Raw genomic sequence first — 17,025 nt, forward strand, 5'->3', positions numbered from 1 at the left:
AAGAGATGGGAATCCCAGACCGCCTGACCTGCCTCCTGAGAAACCTGTGTACAGGTCAAGAAGCAACAGTTAGAACCGGACATGGAACAATGGACTGGTTCAAAATTGAGAAAGGAGTATGACAAGGCTGTATATTGTCACCCTGCTTATGTAACTTCTATGCAGAATACATCATGTGAAATTCTGGGCTGGATAAATCCCAAGCTGGAATCAAAGTTGCCAGAGAAATATGAACAACCTCAGATACGTAGATGAGACCACTGTAATGGTAGAAAGTGAAGAAGAACTAAAGAGCTTCTTAATGAGGGTGATAGAGGAGAGTGAAATAGCTGGCTTAAAACTCAACATTCAAAAAACTAAGACCATGGCATCCAGTCCCATCACTTCATGGTAAATAGAAGGGGGAAAATTGGAAATAGTGACAGATCTTATTTTCTCTGGCTCCAAAATCATTGCGGACAGGGACTCTAGCCATGAAATTAAAAATCACTTGCTCCTTGGAAGGAAAACTATGACAAACCAAAACAGCAAATTAAAAAGCAGAGACATTACTTTGCCAACAAAGGTCCATCTAGTCAAAGCTATGGTTTTTCCAGTAGTCATGTATGGATGTGAGAGTTGGACTATAAAGAAGGCTGATGCCGAAGAATTGATGCTTTTGAACTGTGGTGTTGGAGAAGACTCTTGAGAGTCCCTTGGACTGCAAGGAGATCCAACCAGTCCATCCTAAATGAAATCAGTCCTGACTATTCATTGGAAGAACTGATGCTGAAGCTGAAACTCCAATACTTTGGCCACCTGATGTAAAGAACTGACTCATTTGAAAAGACCCTGATGCTGGGAAAGATTGAAGGCGGGGGGAATAGGGGATGACAGAGGATGAGATGGTTGGATGGCATCACTGACTCAATGGACACGGGCCTGAGAAAGCTCTGGGAGTTGGTGATGGACAGGGAGGCCTGGTATGCTGCAGTCCATGGGGTCGTAAAGAGACAGACCATGACTGAGCAACTGAACTGAACTGAAAGGAAATCAACTTTGAATATTCATTGGGAGGACTGATGCTGAAGCTCCAATACTTTGGCAACCTGATGGGAAGGGCCCACTTATTGGAAAAGACCCTGATGCTGGGAAAGACTGAGGGCAGGAGGAGAAGGGGGAGACAGAGGATGAGATGGTCAGATAGTATCACCAACTCAACAGACATGAGTTTGAACAAACTCCGGAAGATGATGAAGGACAGGGAAGCCTGGCATGCTGCTGTCCATGGGATCGCAGAGTCGGACATGACTTAGCTACTGAACAAAATGAACAACATAGAATCATAGGACCTTAGAAATCATGTTGTTCTCTTCTCTTTTTAGAAGCATGGCATTGAATCTAGGACAAGGGAAGTATCGATACTTTGTTTCAGACATTTAAACACCTTCCTCTATACTGCCATAGGTAGCTGGTACTTACTGTTTTCACAGTATTTATCCTGTTAGATTGCCATTCCCAATGAATACATCTGCTCCTCTCTGAACTTGAAATTCTCTGAAAGCAGAAACTGTCTTGCTTCCTTAAATTCCCGGTGCCTAGCAGAGCCTGTCATATAGCAGGTGGTCAAACGTTTGTTAAAGAAATCAAAGTTTCAAGTCAAACAGTGAGAAAATTCTATTAGGCAAGGGACATAGCATCTTGGTTTCATTAACTTTATAAAGGGTAGAACAGTTTCCTTCTAAGGAATCAGAATGATTTTCGTCATTATTTTTCTTATTTGAAATGTATCCAGTTAGTAAGTATAAAGTTTAATGTATGATATAGACTCCATCTCCAAATTCCACTAGCTGACATTTCTTTTTGCTTACCCAAGTGCCCCATCCCAATTCTGAAACAGAAATCTCAACAGGGAAGTACTATTTATTTTCATTTTTGCTTTTTGGTTTTTTTTTTTTTTTAGTTTAAATATTCACCTGCAGCTTATTTTGGTTTATCTAAATAGACATCCACATCTGCAAACAGTAGGACTTTTGTTTCAGCCCCAGCCCCCAATTCCTTATAACTTTTGTGTTCTCACATATTGGCTAAAACTGCCATTGTTGTTCGTTGTTGCTGAGTCACTAAGTTGTGTCTGACCCTTTTGGGACCCCATGGACTGTAGTAGCCTAGCAGATTCCTCTGTCTCTGGGAATTCCCAAGCAAGAATACTGAATCGGGTTGCCATTTCCTTCTCCACTATTTTCACTTTTGTATTATAAATTGTAGGACTTCATGTTTCATTTGCTGCCCCCACACCCCCAAAATCAGGCCATGAGCCCCCTGCCAGGTGACCAGGTGTGTCAATGTGGTAAGGCTTGCTCTCCCTTGACTGTCACCTAATGTCCTTAAAATATACCAATGAAATTCCCTTTTACTTATATATTTGTTGTTGTCCAGTCGCTCAGTCGTGTCTGACTCTTTGCGACCCCACGGACTTCAGCATACTGGGCTGCTTGTATATTCTGAACCCCAATAAATGTACTTTCCCCTTGGCCTCTGTTCTGGTCTCTATCTCATGTCCCCATTTGCTTGGTTGAGCCCATTCCTTGGGTACCCCCACAATGTGGTCCTCTTGTATGGCATATTGACAGTTTCTCTGGGACCTGTGAGGATAATAAACTTTGTTTTCCTGTGCCTTTCCTATATCCCCTCTTGTGACTGCACCTGACTAACCATGTCATGAAAGAATACAGAACAGCTTCTCAATAAGAACTGCAATGAATTATTTTCTTGCTGCTTAAACTGCATCATAGAGCTCATTTAAAAGTGCAGTCTTGGATCCTGAGACTAGCAAGTCATATTGAGTGGAGCAGGGATACCTCTTAACCACAGAGGGAGAGCTGGTTTGGCGGCTTTGTTGGCAACTTCTGGTGGCTACGATGCTGCTAGTACAATCTCTAGCTCCTCATTGGAAAACCAGAGATGAAGTTCAAATAGGGTCTCACTGCTTTCTTGGATAAGAATCAATTGCAAAAGAATTCGCACATATTAAGCAGGCTTTTCCACCAACAGCAATATGCCTAGTGCACCACTGTGTCCCTGCTGGCTCAGATGGGACTAGTCCAATCCTGCCAACAGCTGCCACTGGCAGTGAAAAGTTGAAAGAGTGGCAGCAGATGAAAGAGAGGGAAGAAGGTAGTGGAGAAGGGAGACTGAAAATGGAAGGGATGAGTGCCATTTACAGAGATGAATTCAATGGAGAATTTTCAAGTGCAGAGGCACTGAAATGCCTTTCTTCCTCTCATCTCTCCTTACTGACCCATCCCATTACTCTTCCAGCCAAATGGCTAAAGATGGCCACAATTCTCTTCATCCACTGATGCTCAGTGTCAGCCAAGCAGGAAATGAGGAGCTGGAGGCCTTCAGGAGTGAAGTGAGGTGTGCTGAAAGCTGCCCCCAACCCCGCCTCTGTGCAAAACATGTTGTCTATCCACCTGAAACCAACCTGAAACTCCTCATCAGAGTTATTTGTTTGGCCAAAGTATTGAAGGCTCCTATTAAAATGCAACTATGTTATCCAAAAGGAGGAACACATAGTGCCTGGCATAGAGTAAAGGTTCTCTAAATGTGTCATTTTAAATATTAAATTGCCACTGCCTGCCATTAGAACCTTAGTACAGATGCATCTACCAGATTCTGTCCTGTCTCCTAGGGCTCTGGAGAAACTACAACAGGAAGACTGATGTGGAACACTCGCAAAAATTGGGTAGCTGAGTCTGAGGTTTGGGGGATGGTGAAGAAAGAGCAGGCTGATTGCATGAGGTACTTTGGGGGAGAAAATGGCACTATCAAAAGATGAGAAAGAGGGAAGAGAGTTTGGAAATTAACATTTATTGATTTCTTTGAGTCAGGCACTGAATTAGATCCACTTAATCCACTATCTTATTTAATCTACAACCACTCTATCAGAAAAAAAATATTTCTATTTCCATTTTGCAGGCAAAAGTCTGAACTGGGGTTCAGATTAAGAAAGGCACTCAAGGTCACACAATGCCTCTATATGATGGAATACAGATTTGAACCTGAACCTGTCTCCTAAGTCCATGTGCCTGAACCATACTGTCTCTCGCTCCACATTAGTCAAGGGGTAGTCAACCTAGCCTCTGCTATCCTTTTGTCCTAATATCCCAACCACCTGCAAACTTAGGCTTCTATGACTCCCAGGTTTCTCCCTCACTCTTTGCATGGACCATGGAGACAATAGATTTCCATGGGTGATGGGGTAGGAAGAGATTCTACATTATCAGAATGGGTAGACATTTGGGAAGAGCCTAGAACTATTTTTCTGGTTGCTCAAGGGTTTGAAAACTTTCTGTTCTGGGCTCCAATATATCTCACGTCAGACCCAAAGTTCTGGCGTAATCAATGTGCCAGTTGGGGCCCTGGGGCCCTGCCTTAGTATCCTCTGCCCCATGTGTACCACTTTGCTGCAGGCTGGCAGGAAGTTTCATTTTCCATGTACACCAGGAGAAGGGGATATGAAAAAAAAAAAAGAACAGCTGTTGTGGGGAGGGACAAAATCCGGCCCTTCCCCAGTAGCTGGGGTAGGTGTGAAAGACTCTGGAGATAAGGAGGCTTCTTTTTTCTCTCCACTGGAGAAAGGGGCTATGGAGAGGCAGCTACAGCCTAAGAGGTTTATTTGTCCAAGGGATGTTGTGGAGGGGACCACCCCCAACAGAGATCCAGACTGCACTGCCTACTTCCAAGGACAAGAGGAGTGGGGGGGAAATTGATGGCCTCTGGGGTCATCACTCAGGGGCCTAGGATACTATGTAAAAAGGCAAGACGGAGGGAGCAAGGCAGTTAGGGGCAGATTCCTCTAACCATAACTTCCAATCCCTGTGTGTGTGTTAGTCACTCAGTCGTGTCCGACTCTTTGCGAACCCATGGACTGTAGCCAAACAGGCTCCTCCGGTCCATGGAATTCTCCTAGCCACCATATCCAACTCATTCCTACACCTCTCTCCTCCTTCGCTGTTGGGACTGAGAGCCCTTTTCATTAACCTTTTAGTCACCACCTCCACGCACAGACTTTTCTATGTCCTCCCAAGCAGTCAGCCACGCGCGGCCCAGCACCGCCGTCTCCGCCTCCCCCATAGGCCCGGCTCAGCGCTCGGGTCCGGAGAAGTACTCGCCTCCGAGAGCCGTGGGGTTGGGGGTGGCTGGGGGGCTCTTCACTCCGTTTCGGATCTCCGGATCTCCGCTGTAAAAACTGAGCGGCATGACCCAGGCATGAGCAGCATCTTCGGGCGCATTGTGATGGGAACTGCTTCTCCGAGTCTCTACAGAGACTCCAGAGTAACCACTCACCGCCCCCCGCAAGACCCCTCTGCTTTAAGCCAGACGCACAAACGCACAAACAATACAGCTTTTCTTTCTTCTTTCCTTTAAAAAGCTGGCTGCAGCTTGAAAGGCTGGCCCACGTGAGGACTGGTGTATTTCTATCGATTCCATCTCCCATGTTGACAAACGGCAGCACCGAGGCTTTGCAGTCCGCGGCTGCAGTTTGCAGTGGAGCTAAGCGGTGTGCGGCTTTAATTCCACGTCAGATCAACTTTGATCAATATCCCCCTACCGGCCCAATTGGAAGAGCCCAATTCGCCACCGCTGAGCCTTTTTGCTCTTTCCTTCTTTTTCCCCCTCTTTAGACCCACCATCTTCTGGGGGAGAAAAGTCTCAGATTTTCATTTCTCTCTCTTTCTCTCTTTTGTTTCTCTGGGGGATTTGTTGGTTTGTTTTCTGGTGTTTTGTCTTTTTCATTTTTGTTTTTTGTTTTTATTCTCTCTCTCTCTGTCTTAGTGATAGGGAGGGAGATCGCTTTGGCGAACCGTGCTTGCAGCCAATGAACCCGCCTTCCAGATTGGTGTGAAGACAGAAGTGAGGCGGGGGGCGGGGAGGGGGTGTGAGAGAGCCTGGGAGCGAGAGGGAGCGAGAGAGAGAGAGAGAGAGAAGAGAGGAGGTGGTGGAGGAGGAGGACTAGTGTGGGGTGGAAGGGAAGAGTGAGCGAGAGCAAGTTGAGGGGAGGGGGTGAAAGAGCCGGCGAATTCTTTTTCTTTTTCTCTTATTATTTTGACGACTCCCGAGTTGCGCCCATGCTCTTGTCAGCTTCGTTCTAGGCGTAGCATGGCCAGACAGAAGAAAATGGGGCAAAGCGTGCTCCGGGCGGTCTTCTTTTTAGTCCTGGGGCTTTTGGGTCATTCTCACGGAGGATTCCCCAACACCATCAGCATAGGTAAGCGCGAGCCAGCCTGCCGGTCGGCCCGGGCTCTCGGCACCCGAGCCCGCTGCCCTGGCACGGCTACCGGGTCCCTGTCCTGCATGGCCTGGGAAGGGACTGGGGATGGGGATCGGGCAGGGATCTCACGGGTCTGAACCCCAGAGAGCCGTCTGGTCTGGGAAGAATCGGGAACCGGAGAGGTGGTCTCCTGGGGCTGGGGGTGGGGGTAGGCTGCCGGGGTTTCCGAGCTGAGGGGAGCCGGGGACGCCTGCAAGAGGCTGGGAGGCTGCAACCCGGCGCAGAGTCGCGGCTTCTCGGCTCGCTGCCCCGGACTTTGCCATGGCGCGTGTGCCGCCGCTGCAAGTTGTCCCAGGGTGATGCCGCCTGTCTGGCTGCGCCAGGGCGCGTAACCCGGTCCAGGGCGCCCCGTCCCGCGTCTCCGGGTCCCGAGAGACCGGCTGGTGCCGGGAGAGGTGGAAACCCACTCTGCATCCCCCAGACCCGGGGAGCCGCCGAGGTCAGTGGCGGATGGGGTAGCGGCAGGGGTGAGACTAGGAGCTGAGCCAGCGAGCGGCGAAGTCACGCAGCCCACGAATTCATGAATTGCCGCTGTGTCTGTCTGGAGTCCGGCTCCCGGGCGCTGGGAGGGAGTTCTCGGCTTCTGCCTGTATTTACTAGTCAAGAAGTTCGAATTGTTGCCAATTACAGAACCCAGCCCCTGTATTGTCCCGGGGTGGAGGGGGCTGTGGGGAACAGGATAGAGTAGCAGGGGGAAATGAAATTGTTTTTCTCTCCAACCTTTCCCTTTGCGCCAGTAAAGGATGAACCAGCCTGAGGAGACGGGAGGTATGAGGAAAGAGGGGACAGGAAGCTACCGCCTGAGAAAGAACCAAGTCCCACTCTTGATTCCATGGTCCGACCCCCAAAGCAGGCTCCTCGGCCCTCTTTCCCCATGCCCCCTTTCCCCCAGTCTTTCCTCTGACTCTCTGAAGGAAAACTAGGTTTCTCTTGGCCAAAATTTGAGTTCGCAAGAGTCATCAAAAAACACACAGGTTGAAAATCAAAATCATCGTCGTGCACCCCGGTACCACTGAGAGGGTATCGTCCATCTGTAGTGCTCCCCAATTTCTAACCGCTCCTCGGGGGGAGGACACAAGCCAAATCTCAGTTCCCTTTGCTTCCAGGTGGACTTTTCATGAGAAATACGGTGCAGGAGCACAGTGCTTTCCGCTTTGCTGTGCAGTTATACAACACCAACCAGAACACCACCGAGAAGCCCTTCCATTTGAATTACCACGTAGATCACTTGGATTCTTCCAATAGTTTTTCTGTGACTAATGCTTGTAAGTAGATCTGCTTTTCCTCCTTGTGGGACCTGGGGACCTCATTTGCATTTCGCTTATGGGACTTGGGGTCTGCTGTCCGTGCTGGAGGGGGGCTGATTGCCCCAGTAGACATTCAAGGGGCTCTAGTCAATTCAGGTTTCATGCAACATAAATGAATGCCAGAGGATCCTGCTGAGGGAGGGACTTAAGGCTGTATACAAAACTCTGTCGTGAATAATGTTTGATGCAAAACTTTCATTTTCCTCCCTGCTAAACTGGCGCTCCCTCCCCCGCCCTCCCCTTTCTTTTCCTTTGGCTGGGAGGAAAAAAAGGAAAAAATAGCATAGTTGTTCATGGAAATTTCTTCTGATGGGATTAAAGAAAGAAGCCTCTTGATTGAGTCGATTCAGGATGTACATTACTTGACTGTTAAAGCTAGCACCTGGCTTTAAGAACGAGCTGAATTTGACAGTCACTATGTAGGAGCCAAATATGAGAAATTCTGCAAACAAGTGACCTTGAGGGACAGATCAGGCTGGGTTCCCTGGTTTCTTTCTGTCCTAGATTATCACCTTTCTTACCGAGAGAGCTCTGATAGGAACTGATAAGACTGCAAACTGATTACGAGTGATGAACGCCTGCCAAACTGACGGGAAGGGAGAAAGTGCTCAGAGGACTCTCTGGAAAAAGCTATCTCTGTTCTGTCTCCCCTAGTGGTGTTTGCTCCCTGCCCCCATGGTTAAGGACAACACAGTTCTTAACTTAGAGCAAAAGGTGGAAGGGGGAGGTTGCAGCACAAAACTGGATATCAAAAGGGAGCAATTTCATCAGCCCCAAAGCAGCTTCTGAAACAGCTAGTTGTGCCCTGTGATTGTTCCCATGGAAAGGGGACATTTTAAGAAGTGAAGCCACGGGAACCCAGATGACTAATAGCCTGTTGGACACAGGTTTTTCTGGAATGTTTTATGAGAAAGACTGATCATTCTTCATCTAAGCTTATTTCATGAAAAGTTTTCACACCAATGAAGGTGATGATGGCATAAATATGTTTTGCTGTTATGGCTGGTGTATTTGGGAATTTTTGACTTTTGATTTTCTTTCAGGGGAGAAATGATATTTATATTTGGTTGGGTAAAACTTTGTATATGACATTCTTCAAATGCTTCTGCCTCAAAGGATATGTGATTTCCAATAACTGTTGACAGGGTCTCCAAGGCCATGGGTTCCTTGGATTTGAAGACTTAGGTCAAGGGGATGGAGGTGAAGTACTTTGCAAAAAATGGTGACAGTTTTCAGCTTTAAGAAAATTTTCCCTGAAGGTACAGATCCTTATAAGAACATGTTCTGAGATACTCTGTATTTGACATTCTTTGGCTTTCTGACATTGACAAAAATAGGAGCTTATTAATTCCAGCTAAGTGTGAAAGTTACAAAATGTCTGTCTATACTTTGCATCTTATTTTGGTAATCCCAGCCTGTCTTCTATAGCACACTTACAGCACACATCTGACTCTTAATCCTGCAGCTCTGTGATCTTCTCTAGAGGCTGAATTTCAAATGCAGCTTCCTAAGTATCAATTAGAACAGATTCAAAACCAAATACATGAAACTACCAGGATTTATTACTATTAATAATGAATAACATTTATTTCAACTCACTTTAGTGCCTTTCCACTGATGAGGACTGAGATAAAGAGTGCTAACTGACTTCTCAGGAATGACTGATTTCCAAAGGTTTTGGTCTTGTTTTTTATGGGAAAATCAGATTGGCACTTGCCAGCCCAGGGCCATCAGAACCCTACTCAAGGAGCATTCAAGACGTAATCCTTGCCATGTGAAAAGCTCAGGTTTGAGAACAGGCAGTAAGTCATCCATATTGGGTGTTGAGTTGCCTTAATGCCTTATCTCTCAGGGCAATAAAGGAACAACCATGAAAGGAAAAGAAATTTATCAGAAGCCCCTACCCTAAGTCCACAGCACTTCGGCTTATAAGCTTACAAGACTAGGTTATGGCTGGGGGCTTGAAAGTGTGGGATAAAGGGTGTGGCTCACTGGGCAACAGGAAAGACAAAACAGAAAGGTGACCTTGCCCTTAGTTATGCCAAGTCCACACATATGCACACACTGACTCACACAGGAGACATTTCCAGAAACCAGTGATGTGTACCCAGCTGCCTGTTGCACATTCAGACTTTACAGCTCAGAATACAGAGGAGGAAAACTCATCATCTCTGGTCCCCAAAACAGTCCTCTTTGAATGTCACAATCACTGAATGGGGGCCAGATCTCAAAGCTGTCTCCTACGGATAGTCTCTGAATGCAGAACACAATCGTTTCACGGGGCCAGGGAAGTCCCGTAGGTGGGTCTCATTTCTTGCCCTGGCCTTTTTCTCTTGGAAGTGAAGATCACATGACACAGATGTCGGCACACAATACTAGTTTGGCACTAGAGACTGGCAGGTGATCCTGGTTCTGTTCTTACAATTGATTGCACTATGGTACAGAGACAAAAAACCCCTGGATCATCTGGCCGACCCCTCCCTGGAAATCTAGGGAGAATTTGAGAAAACCCCAGATGAGTCCAAATCTGGTCGCCCACCTCTCCTATCTGATTCAATATGGAATAGAATGGCAAAAATTAAAGACATTTTCCCCTCTTCCTATTCAGAATTCCTTGTTTCAGCTTCCCCTAACACTAGAATTGATTTCTTTCCATTATCTTGCCTGCGGCCTCCATCTTGGGGCAGGCACACACTTTTGAGGACACAGGTATTATGCAGGTAAACAAATATGCCAAAAATAAACAAGTGGTAATGCCTCTTGTATGTGTCCCTGCTCTCCCTCCGCATCCACTCCTCCAATATATTCAGAGAGTTTCCTTGCAATGAATCCCAGGCATCAGTTATTTAAAGACTCTTCTTTACCAGCAACCATTTTTTTTTGCACAACTTCCAAGAGATTTGCTTAAGACAGATTCCAACTTCATTTCTTGTCTTAAGAGGCCAATAAAAGCATCGCTGGCTTTGAAAGGTGGTTCATTTGGGATCTCAGCTCAGAGGTGAATTGAAGTTTATCGAAGAGACTCATCTGATTTGGAGCACATGTTCTTATTTCACAGGGATTAACTGAGTTTGCTGCCTTCCTTTTCAATTTGGCCAGGTAGCCCCAGAAAGAAGGATGGTGTGAATAGTATGATTCCAGGACACGTGCCTTCAGGTACACACAGGTACCCCCACACACAGTCAGTATTCATGAAAAGAGATGTACACACATGCTTTACATTGTATGCACATCTGTTCTTTAAAAACCAGATTTGATTATCATAAGGCTTTGGGGAAAATGTGGCAGCACCCAGGGACCGCCGGGTCCCCTTGGGGTGGCTTGCTTGCCCTGGTTCCTCAGGAAATGCCTCCGATTCCCTTGAAGTCTCCTCCTGTCTTGCTGCTGTGCACTTGTAGTGTACTCCACACTACATCGCCCCAGCCTCTGCAGTGTCAGCTCATTAGCACACAGATCTCATATTCCCTCTCCGCACTGTCATTGCAAAAATTGCTGTTGTACACCTTTACAGCCAACAAATGTGCTCGTGGATTACGCACTGTTTGCAAGAGGCAAGGAAAAGGCAAATGTAACCTTAAAGGTTATTCACCACAGAATTGTGCTCTTAAACGCACTTGGCTTAAATAAAAATCTCTTGATGGAGGCGCAGTAGTGATGGTGGGACTGAGAGTGGGACTGAGGAGTGCAGTCCTAATGGAGCCCCAGGCAAAATCCCTTTGGCTGGTAAAATGCACCTCATCAGCTGCAAATTTGTATTCCATTATTTTTTTTCAGGCCATTTGAAAGATACCTGCCTGCTAACTGACAGCACGCTCCTTTTTAACTGAGCGTGTTTTGCTACCAAGTTAAGTGTCCTTATCTGAGACAGGTTTTCGTCTCTTGCCCACAGAGTCACAATCTAATTATCTCATTATTCTAATTGCCAGGTTCCATTTAACTGTTTAAGTCCATTTGGGAAAGAAATGTCTCTCCTGATCCTATTCTTTGCTCTTGGTTGGGTCTTGTTTGGTTTGCACTTTACACATCATCTTTGGAAGCAGGGTGAAGACCCATCATATCCTGGCACCTGCCTTCAAACAGATCTTGGCACACTAACCAGTGTCAGTTGCTTCAGCTCCACCTCCCACCCCCAACTCCCCCATCTTTGCACCTTAACAGCTCTCCCTCTGTCTGCTGGCTGGTCTTCCATAAGCCCACTGGAGCACGAAGAGGTTGCCGGTCAAAGGTGTAAGTCACCTTTCCACAAGCTTTATTATGTTTTTTCTTTAATCTATTTTTAACGTGGCAAGGAGGGAGTAAGGTGATGCTGTTCATTTGGGCCATAAAAACAGACGGCAATCAGCGGGCTGGAAAGATGAGCATCCAGCAAAGTGTATAACCGTCCCTAGAAGGCAACTTCCGGTTGATCTACAAAGTGGAGCGGGGGGTGGGGCTACAGGAAGGGCCCGAGGGCAAGGAAGAAACAAAACTTCTTTGTTCTCCCTCTATGACCACTGCGAAAAGAGCCGTGGTTTTTCTTTCTCTCAGCAATCTTAACTTTTTTCCCTTAAAATGAAACTAGTTTCTCACATCCCCCACTTCTGCCTCTATCAGAGGTCTATTTCCTCCATTCTGCCTTTCTCTCGCTACTCACCAAGACTCCATGAGAACAGTGGGGGCTGGCTAAGATTGTTATTGTATTTTTTCTAACTCCTGGTATTTTTGAAAATTTCATTATTATGGGTAGTCAGCGGTTCTTGCCTGGAGAATCCCAGGGACGGGGGAGCCTGGTGGGCTTCCATCTATGGGGTCACACAGAGTCGGACACGACTGAAGTGACTTAGCAGCAGCAGCAGCAGTGATTGGCTGGTTTCAGTTTAACAGATGGAAAAATAAATGAAGCTTCTGAGGCACCATTATTAATCTTCCTTTGTGGATAAGAGATTTGTTATTTTTATATAATTGGCTAAAGGATTAAAAGACAGCATGCATTTTTAGAGAGGGCCAGAATTTAAGAAGGTAAAATTCATACCTTCACAGGGAGGGGGGGATACAAATGCTAATTCTGGTGATTCCACTTTGAACTTCTTAGATTGAGACCACAAATATATTTGAAAGACCTTTCAAAAAACTTTCCATCTTCACTGAAGGTCAGGAAAATTATTTGCATACTTTACCTGGCCCATTAAAAAAAGTCAAGTTTTGACTTTGTTCCTTTGGTGCTTTGACTTTGATGCTTTGGGTCTAATTAGATGACACGTCCACAGGAGGGTGCAATTAAAACCCTAGGTGGGGGCTCCCGGCACTTTTCAGCAGGAGTGTGGGAGTTGTTCAGACACAAAAGGAAGTCCCTCCCGGCTTGGGAAATGTCTGAGAGCTGACAAGTAGCCTCAGGCTGTCTGTGGGGTGAGCCTTGAGCCAGGGCAGCAGCTGGCTCAAGAAAAAATACAATAACAATCTCAGCCAGCCCCCACTGTTCTCATGGAGTCTTGGTGAGTAGCGAGAGAAAGGCAGAATGGAGGAAATAGACCTCTGATGGAGAAGGCAATGGCAAGCCACTCCAGTACTCTTGCCTAGAAAATCCCATGGATGGCGGAGCCTGGTAGGCTGCAGTCCATGGGGTCGCTACAAGTCAGACATGACCGAGCGACTTCACTTTCACTTTTCACTTTCACACATTGGAGAAGGAAATGGCAGCCCACTCCAGTGTTCTTGCCTGGAGAATCCCAGGGAAGGGGGAGCCTGGTGGGCTTCCGTCTATGGGGTCACACAGAGTCAGACACAACTGAAGTGACTTAGCAGCAGCAGCAGAGGCACTTGGCAGAAGTTCCACATGGACGGAATTTGTCCTTTTCTCACCTCTTCCTCTTTTCTTGCCATTATTTTCTCCTCACACTCCACCTGCCCAGCCAAGGCCCTTTCACTGGTGTCCCACTTGGCCCCTGATTCAGAGATCTGACCCACCATACCACGGATTGTTTCCTGCTCTAGCCTTTTCCAGTCCACATGCTCCTTCTCTAACCAGAAGATCTCTGTCCTTGGTCCATACTCCTACTTTGAGGGTGACAGCTTTTTATCTAATTTAAGAATCGAGCTGAGATTGGCTGATACAGGGTTAATATACCTAACTGGGAAGTGTTTGCTCTAAAACCAGAGTCAATGGGGAACCAGAATGTCTCAATTCCCAGGAAAGCTACTCAAACCAGGAGTGTTTCTGGACATGAGGTACAGAGCAGCTGTTCACTCTATCCAAACCAGAGATCAGCTGCCCCTGGTCAGGGAAGACCTCTACAGGCCAAAGTCGAATCCAAAAAAGGGGATATGTGTATATGTATGGCTGATTCACTTTGCTGTACAGCAGAAACTAATACAACATCATAAAACAACTATACTCCAATAAAAATTATATATAAAAAATAGCTCCCTACATGTGGTGGGTTTGGTGTAAGTTCCCCCAAGGCACAGTGGAGGTGCAGCTTCACCATGTTGAACTTAAATGTCTTTGTGGTCATTTGGAAAGCAGCAAAAGGTCATAGGGACTCAGTTTCTTCCTAAAGAAGACTGTATGTGCAGCTTTTTGTATCTTAATCATGCCTCAGTAAAGTAGTTCTTAGAAAATGTCAACTTTTTAGATGTACTACCCAAAAAGAGGCTGCTACAGAGTCTGAAGGTGCCTACGTGGGCCCTGGCAGGGGATGCACTGGCAGGGAAGGGAGGCCATAGGAGGGGAGAACGGTGCTGTGGAAGCTGGTCTCAGACTGAAAGCTGTCTTTCCCTGGGGTGGCATGCAGAATGTAGTAATTACGAGGCAGCATCTAACTCTAGAGGGACTTGGAAGCCTAGGTGAGCAGTGTCTCCTCCCCACTCCCTCCATTTCTCCCTTCTTTTTTCTCACACTCTGGTTCCCCCAGCACACACACAGTGGATCGAAGCAGAATACTCTGTTTTGGATTTCTGGTTGCGCAATAGTCAGAGAAGTACAGTAAGTGCCCTACATATGAATGAGCTCTGTTCTGAGAATACATTTGTAAGCCCAGTTTGTTCAAAGTCCAACAAAGTTAGCCTAGGTATCCCACTCACACAATCAGCTACTCAATTTTCACACAAAGAATATGTAGAAAACAAACAAAAAATAAAGAAAACATTTTTAAACCTACAGTATGGTATCTTGAAAAGTACAGCAGTAGCAACTACATCACAGCTACTTTTCCACTTGCTTCCAGACATCCTGGGCTTGAAATAAGGATACTCTGCTACTGTACTCTACACAGTACTGTAAAGGACACAAAATCACAGCCACTTGTGGAGTGCACATACATGCGACAATGTACACCAGACACATGAACTAACTTATGTGATTGACCATGCGAACATACGTTCACACCTTTGAAATTTCACAACGTGAAGGTTCACATATAGATACTTTACCATGTTTACTGCCCTCTGTCTGGACTTTCCTTCTCCTCAGTTGCTAACTGCCATTGACTTCTTTAGCACTTGTCATCAATGTGACCATCTGTACTTATTTAGAAGGGGTGTGGGAATAAAAATGAGGAAAGGAGACACAGCTGGTCATGACCCTTGACTCGATGGGGCACAGTTCAGTCTAGAACAACACTTCTCACCTTTCGTGTGCATAGCAGACACCTGGGATCTTGTCAAAATGAAGATTCTGATTCAATAGCTCTTCAGTGTCCAAGAATCTGCATTTCTAGCAAGCTCCCAGATGATGCCAATACCACTGGTACTCAAACCACATTTTGCAGGGAGACGGTGATCACCAAAGAAAAAGGCTCCCCCAGACAAGCTCTTACCCACATGACTTTCAAAGAAAGTTTATAAGAGACACATTTGGCTCATTCTGACTCACGGATGTCCCTATCATACTCTTAACCACCCTGTGTTCATTTCAGCCATGTCTGTAGGTGTCTGATGAGAGCATCTACTTAAGAGTTGCTTTTCATAGGGCTTTGGAATGGAGAATGGAAGGCATGCTGAGGGGGAAGGTAGCTCATGAACCAGGCTGACAGTATCTTGGCTTCTTGCCACACCCAGAAGTGTCCCTTTTAGAAACAACCTGCCCAAGAGAGCAAAGGTTGGCATGCAGTTCCAACTGCCTCTCCACTTTGCTTCTTGGGGTCAAGGCGTGCCAGAAGCGGGCACATAGCATCTGCTCCTCAGCTGTCCGACTTTCCTTCAACAGGGTTAGAAATATGAAGTACAACACAACCCAAGTTCTGTCTGCTTCCCTAAGAGCCTGAAAAATTGACTCCGTTTTCAAGGCTGGTGCCAGGCACTCATTGTGAGCTAGAGGGGAGGGTGGGGAAGTGATGTCACTTTCTAACACATGTGAGCTGACGAGTGCTCCAAGGAAGTCATTAAAAGCTTATCCAGTGTCATTTGAGGACCATCAAATAGCGCCCTATCATCCCCCAGTATTGCCCCCCAACAGTCTGCCATTAGTCTGAAATCCCAGCAATTCACTTATTTCTGTTACTGCACTGAAAACCTGTGCTAAAATGCAAGCATGCCGTCTCTGGTAGGGAATGCGTTAAATCCTTATCAGCCATTACTATTTCAACAGTGATTCTTTGATCAGATTACTACCTGTTACCTTGCAGGATCCTCAGAAGAGGTTTCCCAAGACAGGTAAGTGACCCCAGAACAAGGGACCTGCCCGAGAGAGTGGGGTGCCCAGAGCATGGTGGGCATTCAGGGGGCAGTGGGAGACTCTGAGAGATGAGCAAGAGTTACTCAAATACACTCCACCTAGTTTGCAACATGTGACCTTCTTCACAGATCAAAATCTGGTCCTTTATTAACTAAAATTTGAATTGTTTTTGACCCTCCAAATCACACCTTTCTGGTGGTAGTGGTCTGCTGCTGCTTCTGTGCATGGTTGTTTCTTGCAATAGATTACCTCAATCTCTGGGATCCTGATAATTACTGTGAGATATTTTCAGAAGTACAATCAGTTTGTGATGAGGGGTGGTGAGGATTTTTTTTTAACATTTAAAAAATGTTGCAATCAAAAATAGTCCCCTTTCAGTCATCTATGATTGACTGATCTGCCTTGCCAAGTACACATTGCAATCAGGGCCCTCATTCTTGCTGCTGCCCAGAAAGGGATTGGCTACCAGTAATAGACCTGAAGAGATCAGGACCCAGTCCACAGAGGAATCATTGTGTGGATGTGGGTGTGGGTTTCTGTGTGGGTGAACACTTTGGTAAATTTAAGGTAGAAAGGCCAAACGTCCAGAGTTAGCCACAACCTGTTATATATTCTCAAACATTCTTATACATTATTGCTGTTTCCAAGACTACTTGTTGGCTAGTTTAAAACAGTATTTCTTGAATTGGCCCACTTGCAGCAGAATCACCAGAGATACTTATTAAACATATGAATTCCTAGGTCACACTTCA

At 46.1% G+C, this 17,025-nt stretch overlaps 1 protein-coding gene across 3 annotated transcripts in view; it reads left to right on the forward strand.

The window, feature by feature from the left end:
- Positions 1-5,605: 5,605 nt before the first annotated feature.
- The window catches only part of GRIA3 (glutamate ionotropic receptor AMPA type subunit 3), a 314,305-nt gene continuing 302,885 nt past the window's right edge, over positions 5,606-17,025 (forward strand). For 2 of the 3 annotated variants that reach the window (XM_088834231.1, XM_055437921.2), the window contains exons 1-2: positions 6,028-6,253; positions 7,423-7,581. In XM_088834231.1, the coding sequence (XP_088690357.1) occupies positions 6,145-6,253; positions 7,423-7,581 (268 nt within the window). In that variant the 5' untranslated portion in view covers positions 6,028-6,144. Of the gene's footprint in view, positions 5,899-6,027; positions 6,254-7,422; positions 7,582-17,025 lie in introns of those variants that run through there. The other variant, XM_055437923.2, reaches the window with a different exon arrangement.

Source organism: Moschus berezovskii, chromosome X, assembly GCF_049115385.1.
Source record: "Moschus berezovskii isolate FMDL1 chromosome X, NW_MosBer_1.0, whole genome shotgun sequence".
Taxonomy (NCBI): Eukaryota; Metazoa; Chordata; class Mammalia; order Artiodactyla; family Moschidae; genus Moschus; species Moschus berezovskii.